The 21,883-nt window shown below is 53.6% G+C and overlaps 10 protein-coding genes across 10 annotated transcripts; 4 read left to right on the top strand and 6 right to left on the bottom strand.

The window, feature by feature from the left end:
- Nucleotides 1–33: 33 nt before the first annotated feature.
- MRS44_012746 (uncharacterized protein) lies at nt 34–1,688 on the bottom strand (the record flags this gene model as incomplete). Its single annotated transcript, XM_065618897.1, has 5 exons — nt 34–453; nt 579–1,226; nt 1,281–1,397; nt 1,453–1,558; nt 1,633–1,688. The coding sequence occupies 5 exons, from the start codon at nt 1,686–1,688 to the stop codon at nt 34–36; spliced, it is 1,347 nt and encodes a 448-aa protein (XP_065474969.1).
- A 51-nt stretch (nt 1,689–1,739) lies between these two features.
- MRS44_012745 (uncharacterized protein) lies at nt 1,740–2,378 on the bottom strand (the record flags this gene model as incomplete). Its single annotated transcript, XM_065618896.1, has 1 exon — nt 1,740–2,378. One exon carries the CDS (start codon nt 2,376–2,378, stop codon nt 1,740–1,742), a length of 639 nt encoding a protein of 212 aa, XP_065474968.1.
- Nucleotides 2,379–3,310: 932 nt separating this feature from the next.
- MRS44_012744 (uncharacterized protein) lies at nt 3,311–4,601 on the top strand (the record flags this gene model as incomplete). Its single annotated transcript, XM_046276050.2, has 2 exons — nt 3,311–3,533; nt 3,586–4,601. 2 exons carry the CDS (start codon nt 3,311–3,313, stop codon nt 4,599–4,601), a joined length of 1,239 nt encoding a protein of 412 aa, XP_046132791.1.
- Nucleotides 4,602–4,924: 323 nt separating this feature from the next.
- Nucleotides 4,925–7,747, bottom strand: MRS44_012743 (uncharacterized protein; the record flags this gene model as incomplete). The annotated part of the gene is made up of 2 exons (XM_046276051.2): nt 4,925–7,599; nt 7,651–7,747. 2 exons carry the CDS (start codon nt 7,745–7,747, stop codon nt 4,925–4,927), a joined length of 2,772 nt encoding a protein of 923 aa, XP_046132792.1.
- An 806-nt stretch (nt 7,748–8,553) lies between these two features.
- Nucleotides 8,554–10,582, bottom strand: MRS44_012742 (uncharacterized protein; the record flags this gene model as incomplete). The annotated part of the gene is made up of 6 exons (XM_065618895.1): nt 8,554–8,651; nt 8,704–9,622; nt 9,838–10,165; nt 10,248–10,328; nt 10,403–10,422; nt 10,475–10,582. 6 exons carry the CDS (start codon nt 10,580–10,582, stop codon nt 8,554–8,556), a joined length of 1,554 nt encoding a protein of 517 aa, XP_065474967.1.
- Nucleotides 10,583–12,320: 1,738 nt separating this feature from the next.
- MRS44_012741 (uncharacterized protein) lies at nt 12,321–14,984 on the bottom strand (the record flags this gene model as incomplete). The annotated part of the gene is made up of 4 exons (XM_046270934.2): nt 12,321–13,833; nt 13,884–14,177; nt 14,228–14,849; nt 14,975–14,984. The coding sequence occupies 4 exons, from the start codon at nt 14,982–14,984 to the stop codon at nt 12,321–12,323; spliced, it is 2,439 nt and encodes an 812-aa protein (XP_046132794.2).
- Nucleotides 14,985–16,516: 1,532 nt separating this feature from the next.
- MRS44_012740 (uncharacterized protein) lies at nt 16,517–17,269 on the top strand (the record flags this gene model as incomplete). The annotated part of the gene is made up of 4 exons (XM_046269371.2): nt 16,517–16,567; nt 16,652–16,867; nt 16,960–17,081; nt 17,152–17,269. 4 exons carry the CDS (start codon nt 16,517–16,519, stop codon nt 17,267–17,269), a joined length of 507 nt encoding a protein of 168 aa, XP_046132795.1.
- A 1,190-nt stretch (nt 17,270–18,459) lies between these two features.
- Nucleotides 18,460–20,386, top strand: MRS44_012739 (uncharacterized protein; the record flags this gene model as incomplete). Its single annotated transcript, XM_046269373.2, has 2 exons — nt 18,460–19,660; nt 19,710–20,386. 2 exons carry the CDS (start codon nt 18,460–18,462, stop codon nt 20,384–20,386), a joined length of 1,878 nt encoding a protein of 625 aa, XP_046132796.1.
- A 279-nt stretch (nt 20,387–20,665) lies between these two features.
- MRS44_012738 (uncharacterized protein) lies at nt 20,666–21,077 on the bottom strand (the record flags this gene model as incomplete). Its single annotated transcript, XM_046269372.2, has 3 exons — nt 20,666–20,739; nt 20,793–20,919; nt 20,970–21,077. 3 exons carry the CDS (start codon nt 21,075–21,077, stop codon nt 20,666–20,668), a joined length of 309 nt encoding a protein of 102 aa, XP_046132797.1.
- Nucleotides 21,078–21,509: 432 nt separating this feature from the next.
- Nucleotides 21,510–21,844, top strand: MRS44_012737 (uncharacterized protein; the record flags this gene model as incomplete). The annotated part of the gene is made up of 3 exons (XM_046284042.2): nt 21,510–21,512; nt 21,582–21,717; nt 21,780–21,844. 3 exons carry the CDS (start codon nt 21,510–21,512, stop codon nt 21,842–21,844), a joined length of 204 nt encoding a protein of 67 aa, XP_046132798.1.
- Nucleotides 21,845–21,883: the final 39 nt, after the last annotated feature.

Below are 21,883 nucleotides of genomic sequence, written 5' to 3'. Positions count from 1 at the left end.
AAAGACTTTTCCCAATCCATCTACCATCATCAACTAACCGTACTTCCTATCCCCAAACTTGTACTCCTCCTGGTGATGATACGGCGTATCTTGATGCCGATGATCATCATGAAGACGCCCATTGTGCTCGCTCTTGGGATACGGCGGCGCATCACCATCATCCAGCTCATCAAAGAAGTAGTCGATATTCTCATCGTCGTCAAACTTGCCATGGTGCTTGTCGTCGTCGTAGTGACTATCGCGGTCACGGTGCCCATGGCTACCACGGTCCTCACGGAGCTTGTCGGCGGCGTACTGCTCGCCTCGATTCCTGTACTGGGGCGGCAGGCGCTCGTTCCTTGCCTTTTCGCGGTAGTAGCTGTAGGGCGACGACATGTCCTCAGAACCCTGCCACCTCTCCACCGTGTCCTCGACGTCGTCGTGGATCCTGTGCTGGCGGATATTCTCCTCTTCCTGTTTTGGAGTCAGCGGCTTCAGCGGCCTTATCTTGTCCCCTGTCATGAGGACGGGACGTATGGATTGTTGCAGCATGAACATGTTGCGCTTCTGGTGATGGTCAGCATGGCCGCGGTGCTTACCATGATGGTGGCCTTTGTGACCGTGGTTGTGGCCGTGACCCTCGCGATGGCCCTGATGATGGCCTTCCTGATGCCCGTGGCTCTGACCGTGCTTGTGTCCGTGGCCATGCTCATTCTTGTGCCCATGAAGCTCGTGGTGGCCCTCCTTATGGCCGTGATGATGACCATGGTGATGACCGCCGTCATGTCCGTGGTGATGACCCCCTTCTGGCCATGATGATGGCCATGGTGGTGAACATGATGATAGCCATCCTTTCCCTTTCGAACATGAGAAAGAGTGTCGGTGTAACCACCATCATGGCCATGATTCTTATAACCACGGTAGATGCCGTGTCCGTGTTCATGACCATGCCCATGATGTCCATAACCGTGATGACGGTGACCGTGACCGTGATGTCCATGTCCATGGCCCTGACCACCGTGCTTCCGGCCACCCTTACCATAATGCTCAACCTTCCTAGCCCTTTCCTCGGCTTCGGATGGGTAGTTCTTGAAATCTTCACCCGTGATCAGAGGTGTAGAGATGAACCTGTTAAAGGCCTCCTGGACGCTATCTCCAGTAGTACCGTCTTCGGCACCCTGCTTACGCATGATGACCTTGAGGGACTCCTTGGATTCAATGCGGCGTCCAAGATCCAGAACGAAAGCCTATCAAATGTTTCAGTACAAACACTCCTTAACCTTCATTATGCATTCACTCACTCGGTCGGCGGCACGCAAGCTGTTGATGGCGGTAAGGATGGGACGGTCGACCTCACCCTCGAGGTACCTACCCGACTCGTGGGTGACCTTCAGGAGGCGGATAACCGACTGGGCATACTGTTATGGATGTTAGATATCAAACTGTGATATTCTATCTAGGGATGTTACTCACGTGAATGTAGCACTTGGTCACGACAGCCTCCTCAGCGCGGGTGAAGCACTTGTCGAGGGTGGTGTGGTCGACGTACTTGTCAAAGAGATCAAGACCATACTCGAGCCTATAGATAGCCTCACGAATATGCTACACATCCCTGTCAGCTTCAAATCATCATGGTCGTTCAAGTCAACTCACATCCCAGCAGGTCGAGTTCTGGCGGCAGAGGCTAGTCTGCACAAGATGAGCCGCATGATCAGCCTTCTCGGCGAGGATGTAAAGATCTCGGCACAAGCTCTTCTCCGTCAGGATGTAGCAAGGCCTGATGGGATGCAAGTGGTGAGTGTGATGGTGGTGATAATGGGGATGAAGATGGCCGTGGCGATGGTGCTTGGTGGGGTGCCTGTGCCTGGACAAGCCGTGCCTGTGGTTGGAAGTCTGGTGGTGATGGCCATGATGGGTCGAGCTGTGCCTGTTATCGTGAGATTCTCTGTGCTCGCTGTCGTGCACTTGGTCGTGTCCATGGCGATGCTCTTGGTGATGACCATGACGATGACCCTCGCTGTGTCCGTGACGGTGAGCCTCATCATGTCCATGCCCATGACGATGGCCTTCATCGTGTCCATGGCGATGCGCCTCGTTATGACCATGGTGATGTCCATGTCCGTGATGACCCTCATGATGGTGCTCATGGCGACCATGGTCATGATTCCCATGATCGACATCGCGAGCTCTGAGTGGGCCATCAAACACCCTGCCCCAGGACCAGAAGTGACCTTTGGTCCCTTTTTGTTCTCAAAGAGACCAAACGGGCGAATAGTGATCTTTGTTTTGGAAGCACGAACAAGAGGGTGATCCTTATTCTTGTTGTTGAAAAAGGGGACGAATCCCATGATAGGGAGCGGGAACGCCAGGAGCGCCGAAAGGGCGAGAGCCACCTTCATGATGAAAGTCGGTCTCGAAACAAACAAGAATGTATTGCAAGCGAGGGTGGGATGGATAGGGGTTGAGGCCAGGTATTCCATCGCTTGAAGAACAAGGCAGTTAAATACATGGCTATGTGTCTCTGTGTGTTTCGCAGTTCCAGCATGATGAAATAACTCTGCATATTGGCGGAGGCGAAGGCTTCCACAACTCGACGCCCTCCTGTGGTTTTTGGCCGAGTTCCTACTTTCCAGGCTGACGTTTCAATAAGAACACTTGTTCATTTAAATTATATGCCAAATCAAGGATTCACTAGAACCCTGATATTCGGATGGTGTTGTCGTTCAAGTCGTAATCTGCATCAATAACGAAACCTTAAGGCAAACTCCCCTCACGAGGCGCTCTTTTATGTCCTTGTTTGTGTAGCCATGGCTAATAGAGGCCGCGCAAGCACCGAGAGTCGGATGTTATCATGACGAGAATATCCAAAAGCCCAGACTCTTGTTCGTGAAAGATAGGTCTATCATTGAAGCACTTGCTCAGCCCCTGGCTTCGGGCTTTCCGATGGAGTTGAAGTTGTGTGTTCTTGTAGCAATTGGCTCATTTCCATAGCACCACCAGTGATTGATCATGATGAATGATTCCAGCCTCTTCAAGCCAATGAGAGAACCATGTTGCGAGATGATGGGAAGAAGGTTTAAGAAGGACCTCAGGGGAGAGGTACGTACCTCCTGTGACGTTGAGTCGGCGAATTAAACGCCGATGTTCCGACGCACGGAGAAACGCCTCCGATAACGATAAGCGTAGGTAGGCTTCATTCAGCTTCATCCAACTCCCACTTACCAACCATTTACTCCCAGGAGTGCGATTCTCTCTTCGCCTCTTGATCCGCTCTATCCCTCCCATTGAACGCGTCCGCTGGTTCACTCCCAGCTGGCCGCAAACCTTCAACATGGCAGTCTCCCCAGTCGTCACCCACACGGTAGAGGTGCCTCAATCCCAAACCCTCCAGCGCGCCATCTCTTCGCCTCTCAAGAACGTCACCTCGCAAACCTCTTCCTCCAATGGCACTCCTAAACCACCCGTCACGTCGGTGCCTGCACCAGCCACCATGCCTGCGACTTTGGATCTCGCCGAGCAGATGAACGACGAGGAGAAGCGGAAATACGTCAAAGGTGACAGCGTGCATACATACCCTTCCGAAGCATTATTGTTAACTCTCTATAGGCAAGAAGCTAGGTGAAGGTACCTACGCCATCGTCTTCCTCGGCCACCTCCGCTCCAAGCCGTCCACCCTCGTCGCCATCAAAAAGATCAAGGTGCAGAAGGAGTACGACGAGGGCATGGCGCCCGACGCCGTCCGCGAGCTCAAGCACCTCCAGGAGCTCTCCCACCCAAACATCATCTCCCTCCTCTCCGTCTTCTCCTCCAAGGACCAGAACCTCAACCTCGTCCTCGAGTACCTGCCCCGCGGCGACCTCGAGATGCTCATCCGCGACACGGAAAACGTCCGCTACGGTACCGCGGACATCAAGACCTGGATGGGCATGCTCACCCGCGCCGTGTGGTTCTGCCACGAGAACTTTGTCCTCCACCGTGATATCAAGCCCAACAACTTGCTCATCGCCGCTGACGGTGAAGTCAAGCTTGCTGATTTTGGTCTCGCGCGCAGCTTTGCCGATCCTCATCAGCTCATGTCGTCGCGCGTCATCACCCGCTGGTACCGTCCCCCTGAGCTGCTCTTTGACGCAAAGCACTACAGCGGCGCTGTCGATGTCTGGTCCGTCGGCACCGTCTTTGCGGAGCTCATCATGCGTGCGCCCTACCTCCCCGGCAACACGGACCTAGACCAGGTCCGTCTCGTCTGCGAGGCCATCGGCACACCTACCGAGGACAACTGGCCCGGCGTTACAAAGCTCTCCGGGTACGCTGTTCCCGGACAGCACCCGGTCCGGGGCAAGGACTGGTATGAGATGCGCTTCGGCAGTGTGGGCTCTGACGGCGTCGACCTCCTCATGAAGACGCTCATCCTCGACCCCAAGAAGCGCATCACAGCCCGCTCCATGCTGGACCACCCATGGTGGCACTCGGAGCCCAAGCCCACGCGAAAGCAGGACCTCCCAAAGAAGGGCGGCGCCGGGGCTGACGACAAGATGGGCGCCGACCTCAAGCGCAGGCCGGGCGTCATTGACGACGATCGGGGATCCAAGGTTGCTCGCAAGCTCGACTTTGGAGGCATGTAAAAAAGGGAAAACTTATATACCAGGCGCATTGGAAGGGGAGGGGGATCTTTATCGAGCATACGGTACTCGTTTCACTTTGGCATCATTTGGCGTTTGAATCTGGGCAGACACACAAAGACAAGACTTTGCTGAAAAGGGGGGAGGCAAACAAAGGCATGGAAGGCTTTTCATTTTAGATTAGATGGATTGGATTCTCCCCATTCATCATGATACGTAATTCTAGTTGTTTTTATATCCCAACCAAAACACTCGCTCCCAACATGTCTCGTGACGTTCGTTTCCCTTCAAACCCAAGATTCCCATTCATGAGCATTCATCATCCGTCACATAAGTAAGCACTCCAATCCATACATAGCTCTCTCGACACTCTTCCTCACTTGATACCAGTCAGCCCTCCGCTGGGCATACTCATACACCTCCTCAGCGCGAAACACGCCGCCAAAGCGGTCACCATCGGCAATGACAGTAGCCATCTCTCGAGCGTGGCGCGGGTCAATGAGAAAGATCTGGCTGAGCTCACGCAGGGCGCCAAAGTAGGCCAAAAGATCGGCATTGCGCAGGGTGCGTATGTACTCGAAATACAAATTCATGTCGGCGATAAGTGTGATAGCACCAGCGGTGCTGACGCGCTGGCGCTTGAGGTGCTTGCAGATGGCGGTGAAGAGGCGCAGTCCGACCTCGCCATTGAACACGTCCAGCATTGACTTGTCCGTCGTGCCCACGAGCATGGTTGTGTGGGACGAGACGAGGTCGACGATGCGCTTCGCCGTCGAAGTCGGTCCAATGTCCGGCTCAGCGGCCGGAGCGGCGGGTTTCTCAACGGGGGTGCTAGACCCGAAGCCGGACCCGAACGCGGAGGCACCAAAGGGAGAAGAGGAGGATGGAGCTGAGGGGTCAACCGGATTGTAATCCGTAGGCAGCTGCGTCGTGGCCTGAAGATACTCAACCTCATCCATCAAGACATCAATACCCTTATTCAGACCAGCCGCAACACTCTCATCGAGCATCTGCTCAAACTTCTTCTTGGCCAGACCCGCTGGATCCAAAAAGTCGTTACGGTCAGCAATCTTTGGTGCCGCAAGCTGCTGCTCGTAAAAGACGTCAATCATCTGCGAGATGAGGTCGCCCACGTTGACGAGCTCGATGAATGTCACGAGCGGCGCCACGCCCGCCTTGTTGTGATCACTGACTTCTCGGGGGTTATAATGTGAGAGGTGATCAACGGCCATGTCGAAGCCAGTCTTGACGTGCTTCTGTCCGAGGATGCGCAGAAGTACCACAAAGATGCTTGCACACTGCTCTCGCGCCTCGCCGCCAGCTTGTCCGCCAAGTCGGATAAAAACAGCAGCACGGCCCAGGCTAGTCTTTGCAGCATGCACCAGGTTCAGCGCAATCTCAATGCTGAAGAGTGACTTGATGCCCTCCAGCTTAGAAGCCATGATAGCAGCCTTTGCCGCAAGTTCATCTGTCGGTGCCTGTGCGGGCAGTGGACTCTTGTGTCCATCAAGGCCTACACTAGGCGTCTCTGGCCGTGAAGGCTGAGGAGTAAGACTCCCAGAGCCATTGGCCTCTTTTGACGCGGATGAAGCTGCAGCCGCAGACGGCTTGCTCGTTGCAAAGGGAGAACCAATGGGGAAGCTGGGCAATACCGTAACAGGCATCATGACGACCTTCTTGAAGGAGCTGAGAAAGTCCTTCTTGTCCGCCGACCGGTTGATGTTGGACATGTAGAATGACTCTATCGTCGAGTCCTGCTCCGACAACTTCTTCTCCCAGCTCGCCACCTCCGTCTCAGCGTGGTTTGTGAAAAAGTCCAGCTCAGCCTGGAGGTAGAGGTCAAGATGAGGTTCAAAGACTCTTAATGAGAGCTCCTTTGCCGCTTCTTTAATGTCCCGCGTGGATCCCTTTGGCGGTGTGAGGGACTGGAAGAAGAGCATTGTCTGCTCAAAGATGCCGGATACTGCCTTGAGATATGCCTCGATGCTTCGCTCGTGAGCTTCATCGAATAAAGGCGTCGAGTACTCCATGATGATATCCTCCCTCACCTTATCCACAAAGGTCCAGAATACGTGTGCTGGCTCGGGAAAGATGCGCTCCATGACCAAAGCTTGCTCATTGACCTTGGCAAGGAGCATCTCAAAAAATAGCCTCGAAGGCTCAAGTGTGATGTCATCCTCAGGTGCCTGGTTAAGGCAATCCATCGAATTCACCACCAACAGTTCCCGATCATTAAAGATGGGATGTTTCTGGATGAAGAGGTCAACGCCCCCTGTCGCGCCGTCCAGCGTGTGAAGGACATGTGCATATCGTCGCATACGCCCATCAACATCCCAGAACTCATAACCTTGCTCAAACTCTCGCAGCACAGCGCTCTCAAAGATTCCAATCATGGAGGAAACCTTCTCCGTCCGCTCATGAGACCCAGGCGCCCAGTCGCTCTTGGAGAAGCGCTGCAGGTTGGAGAGCATCTGCGCTTGTCGCTCAGGATCGCGAAACGCCTGGAACACAATGGGGTCTGCGTGACTCTTTGCCCGTGCCAGGTCGTAGTAAAAGGGTGCCAAGGCGCCGTAGATCTTGCCGTACTCGTGTCTCGCGCCGCCTCGAATACTCCGTACCTTCTTGAAGACGTCGAGATATGCTGCTGGATCCTCGGCGGGGTTCTTGGAGGTTGCCCCCACGGACATGGTCTCGAAGCCATCCCGAATATCAGACATGGTGCGGTTCTTAGCTTCCTCTAGGGATGCATCGAATAGTGTAGTTCCCACTGGTTGAGCAGGAGGCGCATTGGCCTGGCTCGCAGCCTTGGCAGCCTCGCGCCTCCGCCGTACAGCCTCCTCAAACCGTTTCCGAGCTTCTATCTCGTCCCAGCATCCCATGCTCTTTAGTCGCGAGACCCATCGCGTGTCGTCGTAGACCATTTCTCGTAGGCGGTGGGAGGCGCGGGCACAGCGCATCTGGTCGGCGACTGGGAGGTAGTCGAGGATGGTTGCCAGGATCTCTGGTTTGTGTTAGTACATGCTCATAGGCATGATACATCTCGCGTTCTTACCCGCTGGGAGACTGGCTTTCGAGTCGAGCATCTCGGTCGCCTTGAGGGTGCTCAGGATGCTGCCACGATTGGCAGCACCCGTCTTTGATCTGTACATGGTGGGAGGAGTGTGTCGTAGTGATTTCAATTATTGTCCGTCTCGTTCTTGTTCGTTCAGTGTCGTCTCGTCAGCGTGATATAGTTCTCGTGGTCGTCGTGGTCGTCAGTCGTCTGATTATCCTCCGTGCTGCCATAGGTCGGTCAATCCATCAGCATGTGGCCGCCGGGCTCTCCGAGGACAGCGACGCCAGCATTGAGCGATGGAGCCGATCAACGTCTATCGTCTTGAACGATTCGAGATTGTTTGAGTGTCAAAACGTCGCTGTTGAGTTGTAAAAGAAACCTTGTCGGTGGGAATCGCCGGACCCATAATCCGACGTTGGGTTACGTAGCTGGCGGTCGCTGGTTCCAGGGGCGGGCGAAGCGAAGCGAAGCTACCGGGGAGGGAGACAATGGGGGTGCCCCGCATCAGCATCAGGAGAGCTTCCCCTGACGACCTCGGAAGGGAATTACCCTATAGCGACGGTTTTTTCGGCCATGTGCAAGCATTTGAGGCATCTAATCATTAATTAGGGCTTATTGTTGATTTGCCTGTATAATGTTTTGTTTTGTTTTTATAAAAGCGTGTGGCATCACAGCTTAAAACCAGGTGTACAAGTCTAAATATCAAATTATGCCATTCTATCCACCCAATACAAACTACCCACCATCCACGCTCTATCGCTTTTGCTGTATCTCAGCCTTGCATCCAATATGTTACTCCAAACGCCGTGAAATGCTCTCTCTAGTCGATACTTGTAATTGACCGCCGAGCCAAAGACACCTCCGAATCCACATGGATATAATGACAACTCTTGTCACATTTTACTCAAGAAAGGTGAAGAGATGTGTATGCAAAACGTTCATGGCCCGGGTGGCATCCCAGGCATTTATCACGCAGGAAATGTTGATCTCGCTGGCGCCTATTATTCTTGTTAGTATCGTCACACAGCCGAGAAATATCTAAGCACTTACCCTGTGAAATCATCTCGAGGTTGACATTGTGCTCACCAAGAGTCGAAAACATGCGGCCAGCAATACCAACCATGTTCTTCATCTCGGCACCAACCAAGCTCAGAATGGCCATATCTTTAAGAACACTGACCTCACCGCACTCGGCGAGCTCCTCTGTGGCGCTGGCAAAAGCCTCAACCTGGTGACTTCCAGCGTGGATGGCCATACTGACGTGGACCTCACTGGTGGAGATGAGATCAACCGAGATGGAGTGCTTGTCGAGGATGGAAAACACCCGAGCAAAGAAGCCGTGGGAGATAGAGCGCTTGTTGGAGTGGACGTTGATGACGCTGATGTGATCCTTGATAGTGACGGCAGTAGGTCGCTTGGGTTTCCGGTGGTCACTCTCAAGCTTGGGAGAGCCTCTTGTGAGTTGGTGACCGGCTGACAGGATAGGATCGGGGATGACAATGGTACCGTTGCCGCGCGGGTTCTTTACGTTCTTAATACGGATGGGGATCGGGGGTTGAGCACGAATGACCTGGTCCATAGTAAGATGGTGAATAACCTCGGAGCCGTAAAAGGTCAGCTCCGCCGCCTCGGAGGGTGTGATGGACGACAGCAGCCGAGCGGTGGGAACCTTGGAGGGGTCGGCAGAGAAGATGCCGTCGACCTCCTTCCAGACCTGCAGCTCCTCGGCCTTGATGCCCACGGCGCAGAGGGCGGCGCACAGGTCCGTGTAGCCGCGGCCGATGTCGCCGTCGATCAGGCTGCCGGGCACGTTGCCGAAGAATCCCGTAACCACGGGGACCCGGCCCTCGCACGCCACAATCTTGCGGACAAACGCCTCCGAGGCGACTCGGTAGAAGTCGTCGTCGAGCCGTTCTGTGGCATCATAGTGGAATGAGTCGCAGAGGTCGACATATTCCGATTCAACGCCCTGAAGCTGATGTTAGCGTTATTCCCCAGAGTATTGTAAGTGAATAAACTGCATGTGAGAGATGCTGGTTGTTCCTGATGTAGTTTTCACGACATCCACACGAGACATCTCGCAGACTGAAACCAAACGTGCATAGGTGGATATTACATCCAAAACGGAACTGCTAATTCGCGCAGACATGGCCAAGACACGGCCGGGCAAGGGAGGCAACTCACCACATCCTGCAGCAGCGACGCCATAAACCGACAGCTCAGCTTCTCGCCAAAGCTGATGACGCGGTCCTTTGCCCGCGAGTTGATCTCGAGGTTGAAGCGCTTGGCCGCCACGATGTACTCGACCAGCTCCTGGCACTCATCCCTAATCTTCTGGATGAGCGTCTCGCGCAGGGCATTGTCCTTGATGAAGGCCTCAGCTGCGAAAACGTGGTCGTTGCAGATGTCGAGCATCAGACCGCGCGCCTGCTCGACCAGCTCGTTCTGCTGGTCCTCGTCGACGCACATGGCGGCACCGACGCCGCGTAGTTTTCCATAGACGGCGAGTAGACTTTTTGCCGTTAGCTGAGTTGTTCATATATGACCACAACGTCAAATCTGACAGATTAACTGCCATTGACAGAAATACTTACCGGCTTGTGGTTCCCTCGGCCTTCTTACCAGTGCTCCGCGCTGAGCAAACGACAATGACTCTGTTCTGAGACAGGCTGGCTCTATTGGCGGGGTTAGAGACAATTCCAATTCACTTCTCCAACTTTTCCTATTCTCCCCGCGTTTTATGCCATACCTGACAATATCTCTAGCAATCTTTCACAATAAAAAGTCAGCAAAAGATATAATTCTCTCTCAGTTGAGTCACAGGGAGAAGGTAGCAAACCTTGTCTGGAAACTTGCCCACGCTGGTGCCGCCAAACTTCTGGACGACCCAGCCCAGGTCCGAGTGGTTATTGTATGTGTGGCTGCCCATGATTGTGACACGACGTAACAAAGGAAAGAAGAAATTCTTCCTATTCTTCCCGGAACCCTTGGAGGTGAAAGTCGTCGATGAAACGCGGGGGAGGCTCTCAGGGTGTGTCTGCAACCTTGAAGGAGGTGGAGTTTTTTTTTTCTCGGCTGAGTAACGGAGAGAGTGAGAGAAAAAAATGAGGCACTAGGTACAGTGAGTAGAGTACCCGAAAAAAATCAAGCGCCGAAAAGCTGATGGAGTCTGGCACCCAACGAAATCCACTGATGGGTTCGTGCGGCTGAGGAAGAGGGTGTAAGAAACAAACGTTGAAGCTTTAAGATTGGGGCAGTGAAGCGGAAAGTTTCGTACAAGCTTTTTTTGATATGGTGGATGAGATGCTATTCAGGGTCCTCTTGGAGAGGCGATTGCAATTGACCTTGTACAAATGCTGTATCGAGTGGCGAAAAAAAGAATTGAGGACCAAGATGAGGAACGACAGATGTCACAGGCCCAAAGGTAGATGAGGTGAGGTGAGGTAAGGCGCGGTACGGCAGCTATTATGGACCCTTGTTCCCCGGGAACGGAATCAAGGCTTCAAAGCTTTCGGTCGGAAGGGGCAGTGAGTGACCTGACGGCGGGCAAAAGGCAAAGGCAGAGGGTAAGGCGTCTGATATAAGCCTGGGGCCCGGGTTCATAAACTGATCCCGTCGGATGTTAATGCGTGCGGGTAGCGGTTCGTGATATGTAACCGGCTATATTCACATGTATGTGGCAGATGAAATAGAAGAGACAGAAGTCAAGAATCAGGCACAGGAGAGCTTTGCTCTACTCTTAAATGCCTCCCCGCTCGTCCAGTCATTCTTTCCCACCGAATGCACCTCCGAACCAAACCTGGCACCCCCAGCCAGACCCAAACGCAACGTAGTCTCTGGGCTGGATGACTCGAACTCTCCTCCCCATGGACTGGACTCTGCGTAGTTCTGCTTCCGTCTTCGGCTTTGGGACTCCTTCCTTCCAGTCAGGTTTAACTCATTTTTTTTTATCCCTCGGCCCCACTCGTTAGCGCATGGGACCCCACTCCCCCACCGGAGCTTCGATTGATTCCACTGGTGGCTTGTGTGATACGACAGAAGAGGCACTTACACGAAAACAACAACAACAATAACAACACAACAGCAGAATCGCTGTCACTTACTGGCTGTTCTGTCCTGTTCGTACTCGGCAGCTTCAGGAACAATCCTGCAAGTCTTACTTACGGCAGTAATCCCGCACTGCAGTACTTACTCCAATCTGCTGTGGATGCTCAATGCTCGCAATGTAATAATGGATCTGTTGACTCCTCAAGCAATGCCCTCACGCCACCCATACCCATTCGCCCCAAGAATCGACTCTTACATGGTTCTCCCGAAAGGATATACATTGAAGCTTGAAAAAACATGAACTACTGCCTTCCATGCATGATACGGGCGCGCTCTTCTATTCTTCAGTCGCGCCCTCCCAGACCAAGACCCCCCTTCCCCCTTTTCCTTGGCCCGAATTCATGTCGTCGTCCTATCGTCCCATCATGCTTGAATTAAGACCCTCTGGGAATGCCGTATTAAATCACCCAAGGGTATAGATGAATATCCCGACCCCGGAACGCCAGACCCCACCACCGCCGACCGCTCTATCCTGCCCTGCCTCTTTACCATGCCATGCCATGCCGTGCCATCTGGCCATGCCCTCAGCCTTGTCTCGTCTTGCCCAACCCATCCATCAATCATAGTCCCGCCCCAGGATCAAGCTCCGTCCCTGTTAATAGGCCGTGGTCTGGGTTTTCTGATCCTGTAAAGCTAAACTTGTCCATAGGAAAGTCTTCCTCGGGTGTCCTAATCCCGATTCCGCTATCGTCGAGCCCGTCGTTGCCGCTCATGCCCATACTGTTCTGGTTGGTCTTGGCCGGTGGAAACGGAGCTCGCTCTCCTTGGTTCTGAGACGCTGTGTTCACGCCGAGCTCTTCAGCGCTGCTGTTGTACCGAGAATTTTGCCGACTGCCTGCGGTCTCTTGCGTGGCTGGCGGAGGCGTTGGTGTCGGGCCCCCTGTTGTTTGGCTCATCTTTTGCTTCATAAATCCTCCTTGTGCCACCATGAAGCACATCATCTCATCCAGAAACGCTTTTGTCACCCACCAAGACCCAAAGCTCTTACCCTGGGACAGAGTGAGATCTCGCATCACCGCCGTTCCGATGCGTTCGACGCATGACACAATATCTGCATGAGATGCATAAGGGAACTTGCGAGGGAGGCTTCGCAGAAAGTCGACCCAGCGATCCAGCACATTTTGCCCAGATTGTGTTGACGCTCCTTCGCCATCCGTCTCTCGGTTGCTGCGGGACGAGATATCTCCATAGATGGTGAGGCACTCCATCTCCCATGGTACCTTGACAGGATCCAGGAGATCTCGCATCTCCGTAAGTAGCACGTTGACAACATCATCCATACCCCGAGTCGGCACGCACTCTGCAAGCTTCCGCGGTCGGATCATGGTGATCCAGTCAAGATACATCTGATCGCGGTTGGCAGGGTTCGACAGCATATTTGCTGCAGCGTGGGCGGTCAAGTTGGTTCTCAATGCCCGGTCGAGGAGGCCAGCAAAGATGGCTGCGGGCGCCTCCTTTGCTCGAACTACATGTTGGGGTTGGCCCTGGAATGAATCTCGAATATGCATGACCAGTCTTTCTGAGATGGTCCTCAGGGTATCCAAAACAGGCTTCGGGACGACCTGCAGTGTAAGGCCAGACACAATTCTCATCATTCGCTGATAGAGAACAAAGTCGCACTCCTCGATCCAGGGGGCCAAGGCTGGGTTTCCGAACAGCTTTTGCACAGGCATGGTCAAGGTTCCTTGGAAGGAGGTGTACAGGTGGAAGAAGTTCTTCTCCCTGCAGTACCTGATGCACTCTACTAGTGATGTGCAGTGCGAGCGGTACAACGCAGAGAGGGATTTGGCGGCATCGGGATCGGTCCCATGTGGGAGATATGATTCGATCTGAGGAAGAGGGAGCGATTCCGACATATCAAACGCTTCCTCGACCTCAGGGGGAAACGCAAGCTCAAGTTGGGTCTTGGTCGTGGTGGTATGCAAATGGTCGAGGCTTGCGAGATCTGGTTGGTTGTATATGCTGTGTGATCGAAGGTCGGGGTGGCTCGACGAGCTCTTAGGCTCGGTGCCAATGTGAGGTGAAGGCAGAGCGCCTTGGCTTAGGTTCGTATGTGAGGGAGCGGGGACGGTGCTACTGCATTGTCAGCAAACAAGTTGATGCGATGTTCCTGGGGACCTTACTTGAAGCTCTGGGTCATGCTGGTGGCCTCTGGTTGAGGTCGTGTGGGCTGCACCGAGGGTTCTCGGGCCACAGGCTCGTCGTCAATCAGGGTAAAGTTGACATAGTGGTACTTGGATTCTCCTCGGACACCGAGTCGTCTTGTTTTTAGACCAGGGAACAGGACGCGGACTAGCTTGCCAAAGCTGGCAGGGTTGAGAACGGTGATCCTCTCTGTTGCACATCTTGAGGCATAGTTGGCGTAAACTCTGCCACGGGGCACTGAGCCCTTGCCCTTGGCGCAGACCGAGTTAATCCTGCGCAGGTCAGTATCAAGGTCTAAAAGTGACAGACTCCTACGGCATACCAGAGCATGGCAAATACTTGGCGTGTACGTTCCGAATTGGGACCTCGCTCGTTGCCATGGAGCTCTCCCGCTACTTCTTGAAGGGTGCGGTGCCTGTGGGCACTGAACAGCTGCCGCATTTCGAGCTCGTTATTGGCGCTAGATCTAGTAGACGCAGGTTTGGCGGCACCGGCAGCGGCTCTAGCACCTACCTCGCCATTCTCGTCTCGGTCCATCATCTGGCTCCCTTCAGTGAAGCTGGCATTCTGTGTATATTCGGCGGGAAGAGGGTGCCGTTGCATGGGGTGCTTCTGCTGGTATGACATGGGATGTCCCATGGGAGCACTCATAGAGGTGTCCATGGAAAAATCCTGACCGGTACCCTGCATGTGGCTCGCGGCTTGTAGAATCATGTCCTCTGGGGACAGTTGCGAAACCCCCATATCCTTCGAGTGGCTATGGGCATGCGCGTGGGCCTGCGCGTGGGCATGCTCGCTCGACATCCATTGCCCAGGGTACATATCCGAGGCGTTGGCAAAGCCGGACTGATCGAGAGCGGTAGACTGGTTGGGGACACTGTTGATGGAGGTGGTAGAGGCACGGGAGAGCGGACGCTTCCTCGCACGGGCAGCTTGGTTGTCGACTGAGCATGGATTGTCAACAATCGTGGTCTTGCCTCAAAGCAGGTCGGAGCGAAGAGGCGGTAGAAGGAGACGTGATGGGGTTATGGCCTGTGGGCAGAAGCGAGGAAAAGAGGGAGGAACTCACTCTGCTCCATAGTAGAAAACGAACGTTCTGTTGACTTAGGACTGAGGAATTTTGCGGGTTAACCGAACAACAAACATCAGCTGGGGCCGGATGCGTCGCCGCAATAACACGGGAATTGGGATCGCAAAGGTCGACGACGACACAACGGACAGGAGAAAAAAAAGGGAGAAATCCTAGAAAGACACTGATAGAATCCAAATGATGCCGCGCAAAGGCCGCCGGCGAGTCTGGCGAGGCGCTGGCTGGTTTGAAGTGTAGCTGCTGGGACTGTTGTTGTCGAGCTTGTTTTGACGTTGCGAGGCCAACCGACGGTGGGAAACCCGTCCGGGCTGATAGACCTGGGCAGGCGCGCCTTAGGTAATCAAACCTGCAGCGGGGGATGAAAGGTTCTGCGCGCTCCCATTGGCGGCAGCCAACGTCTTGCTTTCCCCGTCATTTGTGACCTCCGCTGGTTGGCGCGTGCCCGCTAATTAGCCGAAATTCCTTGCGTCCAGTGATACGAGTCCTGACTGGCTGCGCATCTCGACTCTTCACGATCCTGCCTCGATCGTGTCTCATGTGGCTGGTGGGTGGCTGGTTGGCTAGTCTAGGACCGGCCAGAGCTGCCACGGCGAGTCCTCGGACTGTCATCTGGAAGTGTCTGCCACTGGCTCGCAGCTTGTGATCGTCCATTGCAGCGCGAAAGACAGAGGTGGAGGGTCCGAGTCAGGACAAGACCTTGTCTGGGAGAGAGCATGTGCTCCTCTCTCCTCAGAGACCCTAGGCTTGCTGTTGCTGAGACCACGCGATCACAATCACGTCTACAATCCACGGCTGGATGCGCATGACAGGGCGGAATCCTATCTTAAATAAATAAAGGGAACTCAGATGCGAACTGCTGCCGCTTCCCCGTGTTGTGTTGTTGGGGAGTTCAAGCCTTTGGAGTATTACATGCACTCTGCTGCATCCCGATCCTCTTATCTGTTGTGAATGATGTAATCGTCCCCTCACATTTCGGAAAAAATACATGTGATTCCGTGCTAGAACTACGGCGGAAAAAGTACCCTGCGTCATAGCGGCTACCCGTTCCTTAACAGCACAACTCTCACTGGGATATCCGGGCTCTCACAGGTGCCACAGCGTAGGCGCACAGAACTCGCATGACCGCATTCAAGGGGAAGCCGGCGCAAAAAAGACAGGTTTGCTCAATTCCACCTCATTCTTGTGCCATCATCAAGCCATCGTCAGCTGAACACTCCTACCGGCTCCAGTGAAGCGTTGCTGACCTTAGCACACAGAAGGCCCCCGAGCCTACAGGGTCACAAGCCACTGACGCCGCGTCAAAATTGTTCCCGCTTCCAAGATTCGCTTCATAGCTAGCGCCGCGATAAAAGCTGCCCTGCTCCTTACCTCTTTTAAACTCCTCCAACCTTGGTACTTACGTATTGGACGCTAGCTGCACACTACACCACATTCCCTTGATTCCAGCCCCTCCAACGCCTTCTTCAACCTTTCAGCATCACTCAACGTCACTGCAATCAACTTTACAGCAAGAAAATCACAATGTCTACTCAAGACAAGGCTCAACAGTACCTCGGTCAGCTCGACCGCGAGGTAAGTTTCATTCGGATCGCGACAGCGATGCCGACAAAGACAGATTGCGCGAGCCGACGGATGCTGACGGTTCTGCCCTGATAGCTCTCCAAGTACCCCGCCCTTAACAACCTCGAGAAGACGTCGGGCGTCCCCAAGGCCTACGCCGCCATCGGCGTTGGCGCTCTCTACTTTTTCCTCATCATCTTCAACCTGGGCGGCCAGCTTCTGACCAACTTTGCTGGTTTCGTCATTCCCGGCTACTACTCCCTGGCCGCTCTCTTCACTGCCAACAAGGAGGATGACACTCAGTGGCTGACTGTACGTGGCCTCTTTTACCCTGCTAGCTGAGCTCTCCCCTGGATCGAGCCGGTCGCACACTGATCGCGAATCGCTGCTAACGCATTTTTCAGTATTGGGTCGTTTTCTCCTTCTTCACCGTGCTCGAGAGCTTCGTCCAGGTTGTCCACTGGTTCCCCTTCTACTACGTCTTCAAGTTCATCTTCCTCCTCTGGCTCTCTCTCCCTGCTTTCCGGTATGTCATGGTGCAGATTTTGCGCTCCCTGCCACCTGTCCGGTGCGACCTGAAAACTGACACAACACAGGGGCGCTGAGCTTCTTTTCCGATCTTTCCTGGCCCCTACCCTCGGCCGATACTTCCAGTCTGCCTCTACTGCCTCTGGCCTTCGCGCCAAGGCCGACGGTCTGGACAAGACCGAATAAGCGGCCAACGAAGTGCAGCTTGGTCGCAAAGCCAACCGGCGCATCCGCGCGACCCGGGCCAAGTTGCTACGCTTTTAATGAGAACAGAACCATATCATTCCGAATGATTGGTAACGAGTGAGCTCCGGCACGAGGTGCTTCACGACGAGAGGGAGGAGGATGGCACACAAGCTCGAAACGCAACGGGCGTTTCAGCTTGGAGGAAGGGTTCATGTCGTATGACTTTGTGCGTGTAATGTATGCTATGCTGCTGCGATGGACTTTTCTTAGAGAGCTGCTGCTTGAGGCTTCATGAGAACACGTTTCGCGATTACGTCTTTTTCATCGGCTCCACATGGTTGTCTCTGTGGCCTGGGCCCGACAGCGATTTCCGGGGCAAGGGCTTCTGCAGCAGTGACAATGGCAAGCAGCAAATCTCCAGTACTGGTACCATGTCGCGTGCTCACTTTGCTTATTTTCTGCGATGTCTCTGTGTGCAGCTATCGACGTAATTGTCTGCTGCTGACTGGCTCTGGATGGCCAAGCTCAAGCTTTCCGGGCCATGATCGATCTGCTAGGCCTTACGTAGTGGCCACGGGTCCCTTTTTAGCCTGGCCCAAGCTTTGCAAGCTCCCTGGTCCGTAGTGCGGGTGACAAAAATACAATGACTCGGAGTGCGTACGTGTCTATTTATGTCACAACGATGGGATGCTTGAGGGCAACATACGGGGTAGGCTCTGATATTTATTGCAAGAAATTCTTAATTCAATAAAGTCTAGAGCTTCTAATTTGAGTAGCCGTATTCACGATCATCATAAGAACCTTGACATTTTCAGTGGTCAATCGTCTTCTGTGGCCCCTGGACAAGGCTCAAGAGTGCCTTGAACTGTGGCTGTGCTCCCCCGGCTGCTGCGCCTCATTCCCCTTAAACTCTTGGGGCCAAGCCGTCTTGGCGCAGATACGCCCGTCAGCAACGTCTCGTCTTGTCTCGTCGGGCTGATCAGCCTCGATTTTGTACCAACTATTTTATTTATTGTGCAAATCCCCCCGTCGCAAACCGTCCTTGGCGAATTAACCTCGAGGGCCTCACCATGATAGCTTGCGACCAATAACAAGTTGAAGCCAAGAGTCCTCTCGTTACCCTCGTTATTTCGACTGCGCGCCGATAGATCGATACTCGGCGAAGGCCCCTGGAGGGCACGCCCCTCGTCATGACGCTCGACTCGCCCATATCACGACTTTTTACGTCGACAGCGGCTTCCCTGCTGGCTCTGTTGCTATGTCTGGCATTTGGATCTCTAGCCTTTGCCAGCGCAGCTGAACCAGTACTCGATTCCGCTATTCACATCGAAGAACCGATCGAACGAAGTAGCGGATTGGATTTGATATACGAACCCGAGTTTGCACCATTCGATCGCAGCATTATTGGACGAGCACCCAACGACCCGAAACCTGAGCTGTCGTCTCTGGATAACAATGGACCTGACGCCCGAAACCTAGGGCCTGGGAAGACGACTTGCTATGTGATTGATAAGAAGACGTTGTTGGACGGTCAGAGAAGTGAACGGGACATCACGGGCGACGAATCGACCGATGGCAACAGCGAGGGACATCAGAACTCGCGCAGGGCCGAAACGAGGACTGTTTACATTTCAGCCAACACTTGTAATGGTCCAGCCGCAGGCACCAAGGATGGGAAGCCTCTAAAGATGCCGCAGCTCACTCTCTACGTCTCGACGACAAACAAGACGCAATGCCCAGACGCAACCAACTTTGACGAGAAGAACTCGGCTTTGAAGGAGATCCCGTTCGTGGAGGGAGCTGTCATGTACACCCTCAACGCCACCGACACCGTCTACCTCAGCATCGCAGCCCCCAACTTGACTAGGAAGGAGGAGGCTGTTTGGAAGTATGAGGTTGCCATATCCTTTGACGAGTACTACCACTCGTACGTGCCCAACAATGGTAGCGTTGAATTGCTGTGGCTGGACAGCGACTCGAAATCGGCCTTGCTGGTCAGCAGAGTCCTAAGCTCGAATTCAAGTGAGACGCAAACGATCATGAAGAGGCCGCCACCATATGAAATCTATATCGGAAATAACAACTTGAAGACGGTCGACGGTCTACGGCACTCGGCATGCGGCCTGAAAAACTCGGCCGATATCTGGGCAAGCAGCGACAAGACTGGGCAGCGCTACAACCAGGTTACAATGGGCATGACGCTCCGAGGGCCAGGGCCAGAGCAGCTACCGAAGCAGCAGTTTCTTCTCGAGGGTCTCAATTCGAGCACAAACTACACGGGCATTCTCGTCAAGATGCCGACAAAGAGCAATAAGAGACAGTCGAATAATGGGCGAACAATTGGTGGCGGAGGCATCGTCTTTCAATCTACCGACTTTGAGACGTCATCCGGTATGTCGAGTGTCTTGGTTATGGGTACAAGAGTCTAACTTGGATGCAGGAACGAATTGCATGGTGGTGACAGATCTCACGTTCTGCAACGAGACGCAGTATGCCGTTCCTGGCAACAACAAGAAATACAACAACACCATGCTTGCGAAGGAATACGACGACTACGCCCGGACGATGTATGCCAACTTTGAAAAGGTTCTGGCGCAGGTCGCATGCGAGGCACCCCCTGAATCGGCCTACTCTCTAGCACGCACTTGTGATGATTGTCGTGAAGCCTACAAGCGCTGGCTGTGTACCGTCAGTATTCCTCGCTGTGAGGATGTCATGGGTGGCAGCAACATAAGCATCATACGCAATGCCTTTCATCCCTTTCCCAACGGGACAAAGCTATCGGCCGATTTCCTCAAGGGTCAGACGATAAAGCCGGCCAACAACGCCTCGCGCAACGCCTTTATCGATCAAACGATCAAGCCAGGTCCGTACAGAGAGATGCTACCCTGCGAGGATCTCTGCTACGATGTCGTTCAGTCCTGCCCCGCTCAGATCGGCTTCGGCTGTCCGCAGCCTGGCTTTCAGAGCTTCGACGTCAGTTACGGGCAGCGAGGCACGGGTGTGACGTGCAACTACCCCGGCGAGGCGAGAACAAAGATCAGTGCCGCCGGGGTTCTTTCTCCAAGCGTGCTGTTACTGAGTGCGGTGCCATTGATGGTTTGGTTGGGACTATAAGGCTCTGTGCCTTGAGTGTTTATGTTAGGCGTTTATAAAAGGCGTTTAGCGGCAGGATGAGCCTCGAAGATGGTTGCATCAGAAGCCTTTGTTTGGGAACTAGGTTTTTTCGAGCCGCAAGATACAGTAGAATTTCTAGTGTGTGATATAGTTGTAACATCAAACGACTGGGAGCTTGATAACGGGGTTGCATGAAGAAAAGATATCATGATATTATACACTCATTGTCCGTCATATGATATAGAGAACAGCTTGGTTTAGTCGCATCTTGTCAAACCTTTATGCCTTTCCTTCTTTGGCCTTTGTCGCAGCGTCATGTTCCTTGATTGTTGTCTCGAGCTGAGCAATTGTCGCTAGATACTGTCGTTAGCTACTCATGTCTTCTTAGCAGAATACTCAAGCTTACCGTCTCGCTCAGCGCGGACCTCATCCGTCTCGAGCTTCACCCACGCCCAGTACACGAGCTGGTAAGTGAAGACAGCGAGCAGTAGTGTCTTTGCGATTGGCCGTGTGAAGCTGCGGTAGAATTGGGACTACATTGTCCATCAGCAAACATATCATCAATTGTCTGGGCGAGTCTTACAGTCACACTTGGCTTTGACGTCTTGGTCGCAAAGCTCCTCCTTTGAAGCATAGAGCCCCGCATATAGACACCCCTAAGGGCCATGGCAGACCGCATTGTAGTAGACATGATGGTATGTTTGACTTGCGCTTCAACCTGGATGAGCGGCAATCGATAAGCTTCCACTGCACCAGCCACACCGAGAGAAAAAAAGGACGTGTGGCGCAGCTCGGCGGGGGTGGGGCCGGCGGGCGGAGGAATTAAAGGGACTGGGCACTAAAAGGGAAAGGAACACATGTCCCCAAAAATGTTGACACCCTGCTGCTTGCTGCGTGCGCGAAGTAAAGTGAGCTCCAGGGGTCATAAGGTGGCTTCTAATCAATGAAATCTGTCCCCTCTTAATAAAGTCTTCTCTCCCTATTTCAACCACAGCGCAGATCAATTCGACCTCTCTTCAATCAAGCATTTCAGCAATCACTCCTTCTTCCTTTCACTTCTCCCTGTCTATACTTTGCATCTAAACCTTAAGCCTGCGCTTCCTTCCAACCTACACACATCAAAATGGTATAGCTTCCCCCCGTCCTCGACGATCCCATGATGAAGTCAAGCTGACATGATGGACCCTTTTCGCAGGCGCAAACCCCCGAGCAGCGACGTCGCAACGCCAAGTTCGCAAAGGAGAACGAGGCCAAGATGGGCAAGTCTGAGACCCAGATCAAGCAGCGCGTCAAGGAGACTCCCAAGTCTCCCATCTCCCTCTTCTGGGTTGGTACGTGTCTCCATGTTCCCCTCTGCCACTACCTATGATCAAGCTAACATGTTCCTGTGCAGTCATCCTCGGCTTCATCATCTTCGGCGGTCTCGTCTTCGAGGCCATCTCCCGATTCTTCGGTTAAGAGAAGACGTCTCCATTACTCGACGAAACCACTACAACA

This window comes from Fusarium solani (assembly GCF_023522795.1).
Source record: "Fusarium solani strain SB1 chromosome Unknown bctg00000008, whole genome shotgun sequence".
NCBI classification, from domain to species: Eukaryota; Fungi; Ascomycota; class Sordariomycetes; order Hypocreales; family Nectriaceae; genus Fusarium; species Fusarium solani.
Note: the sequence above shows the minus strand (reverse complement) of the source record. Positions and strands in the feature narration are given on the sequence as shown.